The sequence below is a fragment of the Coturnix japonica genome, unplaced genomic scaffold, assembly GCF_001577835.2.
Source record: "Coturnix japonica isolate 7356 unplaced genomic scaffold, Coturnix japonica 2.1 chrUnrandom458, whole genome shotgun sequence".
Taxonomy (NCBI): domain Eukaryota; kingdom Metazoa; phylum Chordata; class Aves; order Galliformes; family Phasianidae; genus Coturnix; species Coturnix japonica.
This window is the reverse complement of record NW_015439872.1, coordinates 131,511-139,778: the sequence shown is the minus strand read 5'-3', so window position 1 is coordinate 139,778 and position 8,268 is coordinate 131,511. Positions and strand designations below refer to the sequence as shown.

At 36.2% G+C, this 8,268-nt stretch overlaps 1 protein-coding gene across 6 annotated transcripts in view; it reads left to right on the top strand.

The window, feature by feature from the left end:
* The window catches only part of LOC107307002 (methyl-CpG-binding domain protein 2-like), a 26,601-nt gene that overhangs the window by 14,331 nt on the left and 4,002 nt on the right, over positions 1 to 8,268 (top strand). For all 6 annotated transcript variants that reach the window (XM_015850439.2, XM_015850436.2, XM_032441651.1 and 3 more), the window contains exons 4-5: positions 977 to 1,067; positions 4,223 to 4,400. In XM_015850439.2, the coding sequence (XP_015705925.1) occupies positions 977 to 1,067; positions 4,223 to 4,400 (269 nt within the window). The remainder of the gene's footprint in view (positions 1 to 976; positions 1,068 to 4,222; positions 4,401 to 8,268) is intronic.

The following is an 8,268-nucleotide window of genomic DNA, read 5'->3' as shown; positions in this document are numbered from 1 at the left end:
CCCATAGGAATCAATGGCTCCCATAGACTCCCATTATAATCTGCTATAGCGCCCCCTAGTGGCCGCTAATGGTATTGCAGCCCCCATAGGAATCAATGGGACCCTATAAGACCCCATAGAGACCCTATAAGACCCTATAGGACCCCATAGGACCCCATAGGAATCACTAGGACTCGTTGAATATTCATGACTATATGAATATTCATGAGTCCGCACCCAATGGGGCCCCTATTGCAGGAAATGGGGCGGGGCTTGACGCCATATATGGGAATGTGGGCGGAGCTAATGAATGCATGCATAATTAATGAGCCCTATGTAAGTCTATGGGGGCTATTAGTATATAGGGATCTATAGGGAATGGGGAGGGGCTTATGAATATGCTAATGAGCGAATGCATAATTAATGAGGCCTATGTTACTCTATGGGCCCCTATTGAAGTCAATGGAAGCAATAGGAACCAATGGGAAGGAGTGGGGTGGGGGTTGTTGAATATTGATGAGCTTATGAATATGCTAATGAGTGAATGCATAATTAATGAGCTCTATGTTAGTCTATGGGCACCCATTGAAGTCAATGGACGCAATGGGAACCAATAGGAACCAATGGGAAGGAGGGGGGTGGGGGTCAATGAATATTAATGAGGCTTGTGAATATTAATGAGTATGCTAATGAGTGCATGCATAATCAATGAGCTCTATGTTAGTCTATGGGCCTCTATTGAACCCAATGGAGGTTGATGGAGGGATGGGGTGGGGGTGGGGTGGGACTCAATGAATATTAATGAGGCTTATGAATATTAATGAGTATGCTAATGAGTGAATGTATAATTAATGAGGCTATTGGGGCCTATTGGACCCCCATTGAAGCTAATGGAGGGGACATGGAGGGGTGGGGCGGGGCTGGATGAATATTAATGGGGCTTATGAATATTAATGAGGCTGGTGAATATTAATGAGATGCAAATGAACCCCCCCAGCTGTTCTGGGAGAAGAGGCTTCGAGGGCTGAGCGCGTCCGACGTGGGGCAGGAGATATTGAAAGCAATGGAGCTGCCCAAAGGGCTGCAAGGTGAGCTTGGACCCCATAGGACCCCATAGGACCCCATAGAAACCCCATAGAACCCCATAGGACCCCATAGGACCCCATAGACCCCATAGAGACCCCATAGAAACCCCATAGGACCCCATAGACCCCATAGAGACCCTATAAAACCCCATAAGACCCCATAGGACCCCATAAGACCCCATAGGACCCCATAGACCCGATAGAGACCCTATAAAACCCCATAAGACCCTATAGGACCCCATAGGACCCCATAGAGACCCCATAGACCCCATATGACCCCATAAGACCCCATTAAACCCCATAGGATCCCATAGCGCCCCATAGACCCCATAGGACCCCATAGAAACCCCATACGACCCCATAGAAACCCCATAGATCCCATAGACCCTATAAGACCCCATAGGACCCCATAAGACCCCATAGAACCCCATAGGACCCCATAGAAACCCCATAGAGACCCCATAGGACCCCATAGAGACCCCATAGAAACCCCATAGATCCCATAGGACCCCATAGAGCCCCATAGACCCCATAGACACCCATAGAGACCCCATAGACCCCATAGACCCCATAGAGACCCCATAGAGACCCCATAGAGCCCCATAGAACCACATAGAGACCCCATAGAGACCCCATAGACCCCATAAGACCCTATAGGACCCCATAAGACCCCATAGGACCCTATAAGACCCCATAGGACCCTATAAGACCCTATAGGACCCCATAAGACCCCATAGAGACCCCATAGATCCCATAGGACCCCATAGACCCCATAGGACCCCATAGACCCCATAGATCCCATAGACCCCATAGGATCCCATAAGACCGTATTAGAACCCATAGAGACCCCATAGAGACCCCATAGGACCCCATAGGACCCCATAGACCCCATAGAGACCCTATAAAACCCCATAAGACCCTATAGGACCCCATAAGACCCCATAGGACCCTATAAGACCCTATAGGACCCTATAAGACCCCATAGAAACCCCATAGGAATCAATAAACCTAAAAAAAATCCCAAAAAATCCCAAAAAATCCCATAAATCCCATATTAGTTAAAATACCCCAAAATGTCCCAAAAATGGGTTAAAAAACCTCAATTTTGGGCTCCCAAAAAACTCCAAAATTGGGGTAAATATTGCAAAAATATCTAAGAAAAATCCTCAAAAAAATTTCTAAAAAAATCAAAATAAGAAATCCTAAAAAATATCCTAAAAAAAAATCCCAAAAAATCCCATAAATTCCATATTTAGTAAAATACCCCAAAATGCCCAAAAATGGGTAAAAAAACCTCAATTTTGGGTCAAAAAACCCCAAAATTGGCGTCAAAAATCCCCATAATCCGCCGTCTACAAATAAACCCTTAAAAATACCCCAAAAAACTGCCCTGAAAAAATCCTAAAAAAATCCTAAAAAATCCCAAAAAATCACTTAAAAATCCCCACATTATCCCAAAAATACCCAAATAGTGGGTCCAAAATACCCCAAATTTGGTCAAAAAAAACCCCAAAATTGGTAAAATTGCGAAAATATCGGTAAAATATTCCTCAAAAAATCCTTAAAAAAATGTCCTAAAAAAATCCGTATAAAAATCGAGAAAAAAAACTCCCAAAAAATCCCATAAATCCCATATTAGTTAAAATACCCCAAAATGTCCCAAAAATGGGTTAAAAAACCTCAATTTTGGGTCAAAAAACCCCAAAATTGGGTCAAAAATCCCATAAATTCGCTCTACAAAAAACCCCTTAAAAATACCCCAAAAAATACCCTAAAAAATCCCCAAAAAATCCTAAAAAATCCCAAAAAATCCCTAAAAATCCCCAATATCCCAAAATACCCAAAATGGGTTAAAAAACCCCAAATTTGGGTCAAGAAACCCCAAAAATGGGCAAAATTACAAAAAATACCGAAAAATACCCCAGGAAATTAAAAGAAAAATCCTAAAAAATATTTAAAAAATCCCAAAAAATCCCAAAAAATCCCAAAAAATCCCATAAATCCCCAAATATTCAAAATGGGTCAAAAAACCCCAATTTTGGGTCAAAAAACTCCAAAATTGGGTAAAATTGCAAAATATCGTAAAAAATCCTCAAAAAATTCTTAAAAAAATCAAAAAAAATCCTAAAAAAATCCTAAAAAATCCCAAAAAATCCCAAAAAATGCCCAATATCCAAATTTGATAGAAAATACCCCAAATTGGTAAAAAATGTCATAAAAATTGGGGAAAAAAATGCCAAAATTGGGCAAAATTACGAAAAATCCCTAAAAATTCCCCAAAAAATCCTAAAAAAATTCTTAAAAATTCTAAAAAAATCCCAAAAAATCCCAAAAAATCACAAAAAATCCCATAAATCCCCATATATTCAAAATGGTTAAAAAAAACCCAAAATTTGGGTCAAAAAACCCCAAATTTGGGCAAAAATCCCACTAAAAATCCCCAAAATCGAGGTGGAAAAAAACCCTTAAAAATACCCTAAAAAATACCCAAAAAAATCCCAAAAAAATCCCAAAAATTCCTTAGGGTCTCCTCTATAAGGTCGTATAATAATTTTGACCCAAAATTGCCTTTTTTCACCCCAAAAACCCTCAGCTTTAGGCCCTGTTCCTGATGACGTGACGTTACTATCAGCCGTAGGCAGCGCCAATGAAAACCTCCTAAAATACCCCAAAAAATACCCTAAAAAATCCCAAAAAATACCCAAAAAATCCCAAAATTGGTTAAAATACACAAAATGGGGTGAAATAGGCAAAAATGGAGGAAAATAGGCAAAAAATGGGGTAAAAAAGACCAAAATTGGGTAAAATTGCAAAATATCGTAAAAAATACTCAAAAAATACTCAAAAAAATCCCAAAAAATCCTAAAAAAATACCAAAAAATCCCAAAAAATCCCAAAAAATCCCAAAAAATCCCATAAATCCCATAATATTCAAAATGGGTCAAAAAATCCCAAATTTGGGTCAAAAAACCTCAATTTTGGGTCAATATTACCCAAAATTTGGCATGAAACGTCACTGCATAAAAACCCTTAAAAATACCCCAAAAAATGCCCGAAAAAATCCCAAAAAAATACCAAAAATACCTTAAAGTCTCCTTTATAAGGTTGTATAATAATTTTGACCCAAAATTGCCTTTTTTCACCCCAAAACCCCTCAGCTTTAGGCCCGGTTCCGGATGACGTGACGTTACTATCAGCCGTAGCCAGCGCCCTCCATGTCGGTTCGGTTCCCGTTACCGGGCAGATTTCAAGCGCGGCCGAGAAGAATCCATCCGTCTGGCTTAATTCATCTCAACCCCTTTGTAAGGCTTTCCTGGTCACCGACGATGACATCAGGTAAAGCCTCATTTCAACCCAAATTTGACCAAAATTGGCCTTTTTTAACCCAAAATTTATGGCTTTTTTTGTTAATTTTCCCCTTTAATACGGTGTTTTTTGGTAAATTTGCTTTTTCTCTCGGCCATTTTGGGTTAAAATCCCCCAATTTTGGTATTAACTATTTCGTCTACTCTTCCCCTATAAAATAAACCCTTTACCTTTCCAATCCCATCCATTTTTGAACCAAAATCACCCTTTTTTAACCCATTTTTGAGTAGAATTTGAACGCAATGTTTAATACCATTTTTAGGTAAATTCACTTTTTCTCTTGGCCATTTTGGGTTAAAATCACCCAATTTTGGGGCTTTCTCTTTCATTTCCTCTCCCCCTATTAAAAATACCATTTTTTGTTTGAAGATTCGGTCTCATTTTTAACCAAAATCGCCCTTTTTTAACCCATTTTTCAATATTGTTTGAACGCAATTTTTAATGCCAGTTTTGGGTAAATTTGTAAGGCCTTTGTAAGGCTTTCCTGGTCACCGATGATGACATCAGGTAAAGCCTCATTTCAACCCAAAATTCACCAAAATTGGCTTTTTTCAACCCAAAATTTATGGTCTTTTTTGTTAATTTTCCCCCTTTTTATGGTGTTTTTTGGTTAATTTCTTTTTTTTCTCGGCCATTTTGGGATAAAATCACCCAATTTTGGAGTTTTCTGTTTCATTTCCTCTTCCCCTATTAAATAAACCCTTTATTTTTCCAATCCCATTCAATTTTTAACCAAAATCACCCTTTTTTACCCCAATTCTGAATAGCGATTTTTAATGTCATTTTTACGTAATTTCCCTTTTTCTCTCGCATATTTTGGGTTAAAATCCCCCAATTTTGGTACTTTCTATTTCCTTCCCTCTTCCCCTATTAAATAAACCTTTTACTTTTCCAATCCCATCCAATTTTTAACCAAAATCACCCTTTTTTAACCCAATTTTGAATAGCATTTGAACGCAATTTTTAATGCCATTTTTTGTTAATTTTCATCTTTTTCTCCAAGATTTTGGGATAAAATCACTCAATTTTCGTATTATCTATTTCAATTCCTCTTCCCCTATTAAATAAACCCTTTACCTTTCCAATCCCATCCACTTTTTAACCAAAATCACCTTTTTTTCACCCATTTTCCAATAGCGTTTTAACACCATTTTTAATGCCATTTTAAGGTAAATTCCATTTTTCTCTCGGCCATTTTGGGTTAAAATCACCCAATTTTGGGGTTTTCTCTTTCAATTCCTCTTCCCCTACTAAAAATACCATTTTTTGTTTGAAGAATCAGTCTCATTTTTAACCAAAATCGCCCTTTTTTAACCCAATTTTGAATAGTGTTTCAATGCAGTTTTTAATGCCATTTTTGGGTAGGTTTGTAAGGCCTTTGTAAGGCTTTCCTGGTCACCGACGACGACATCAGGTAAAGCCTCATTTCAACCCAAAATTGACCAAAATTGGCTTTTTTAAACCCAAAATTTATGGCTTTTTTTGTTAAATTTCCCCTTTTATACGGTGGTTTTTGGTAGATTTGCTTTTTCTCTCAGCCATTTTGGGTTAAAATCACCCAATTTTGGGGTTTTTTGTTTCCTTACATCTTCCCCTATTAAATAAACATTTACCTTTCCAATCCCATCTAGTTTTTAACCAAAATAACCATTTTTTCACTCATTTTTCAATAGCATTATAACGCAATTTTTAATACCATTTTTTATTAAATTTCATCTTTTCCTCCATCATTTTGGGTTAAAATCACCCGATTTTGGTATTATCTATTTCATCTACTCTTCCCCTATTAAATAAACCTATTACCATTCAAATCCCATCCAATTTTGAACCAAAATTGCCTTTTTTTAACCCAATTTTGAATAGCAATTTTTAATGTCATTTTTTGCTAAATTTCATCTTTTTCTCCATGATTTTGGGTTAAAATCCCCCAATTTTGGTATTATCTATTTCAATTCCTCTTCCCCTATTAAATAAACCTTTTACCTTTCCAATCCCATCCAATTTTTAACCAAAATCACCCTTTTTTACCCCAATTCTGAATAGCGATTTTTAATGACATTTTTACGTAATTTCCCTTTTTCTCTCGGATATTTTGGGTTAAAATACCCCAGTTTTGGTACTTTCTATTTCAATTCCTCTTCCCCTATTAAATAAACCTTTTACCTTTCCAATCCCATCCAGTTTTTAACCAAAATCACCCTTTTTTACCCCAATTTTGAATAGCGATTTTTAATGTCATTTTTTGCTAATTTCCCTTTTTCTCTCCATCATTTTGGGTTAAAATCCCCCAATTTTTGTATTTTCTATTTCAATTTCTCTTCCCCTATGAAATAAACCTTTACCTTTCCAATCCCATCCAGTTTTTGACCAAAATCACCCTTTTTTCACCCATTTTCCAATCGCATTTGAACCAAATTTTTAATGCCATTTTTTGTTAAATTTCATCTTTTTTTCCAAGATTTTGGGTTAAAATCATCCAATTTTGGCACTTTCTCTTTCAATCCCTCTTCCCCCATTAAATAAACTCTTTTCCTTTCCAATCCTTCTATTGATATTAACTAAAATCACCCTTTTTTTACCCCAATTTTGAATAGCGAGTTTTAATGTCATTTTTACGTAATTTCCCTTTTTCTCTCGGATATTTTGGGTTAAAATCATTCAATTTTGGTACTTTCTATTTCAATTCCTCTTCCCTTATTAATTAAACTCTTTTCCTTTCCAATCCTTCTATTGATTTTAACTAAAATCACCCTTTTTTAACCCAATTTTCAATGGCATCTAAACGCTATTTTTAATGCCATTTTTTTGCTAAATTCACTTTTTTTCTCCATCATTTTGGGATAAAATCACCCAATTTTCATATGATCTATTTCAATTCTTCTTCCCATATTAAATAAACCTTTTACCTTTCCAATCCCATCCAATTTTGAACCAAAATCACCCTTTTTAACCCCAATTTTGAATAGCGATTTTTAATGTCATTTTTTGCTAAATTCCCTCTTTTTCTTCATCATTTTGGGTTAAAATCATCCAATTTTGGTATTATCTATTTCGCTACTCTTCCCCTATTAAATAAACCTTTTACCTTTCCAATCCCATCCAGTTTTTAACCAAAATCGCCCTTTTTTAACCCAATTTTCAATAGCATTAGAACGCAATTTTTAATGCCATTTTTTTGCTAAATTCACTTTTTTTCTCCATCAATTTGGGTTAAAATCACCCAATTTTGGTATTATCTATTTCGCCTACTCTTCCCCTATAAAATAAACCCTTTACCTTTCCAATCCCATCCAGTTTTTAACCAAAATCACTCTTTTTTAACCCATTTTTCAATGGCATCTAAACGCAATTTTTAATGCCATTTTTTTTGCTAAATTCACTTTTTTTCTCCAAGATTTTGGGTTAAAATCATCCAATTTTGGTATTATCTATTTCCGTTCCTCTTCCCCTATTAAATATACGTTTTACCTTTTCCATCCCATCCAATTTTGAACCAAAATCACCCTTTTTTAACCCAAATTCCAATAGCGTTTGAACGCAATTTTTAATGCCATTTTTTGCTTATTTCCCTTTTTCTCTCCATCATTTTGGGTTAAAATCACCCAATTTTCGTATTATCTCTTTCAATTACTCTTCCCCTATTAAATAAACCTTTTACCTTTCCAATCCCATCCAGTTTTGAACCAAAATCACCCTTTTTTACCCCAATTCTGAATAGCGATTTTTAATGACATTTTTACGCAATTTCCCTTTTTCTCTCGGATATTTTGGGTTAAAATCCCCCAATTTTGGTATTATCTATTTCCTTCCCTCTTCCCCTATTAAATAAACCTTTTAC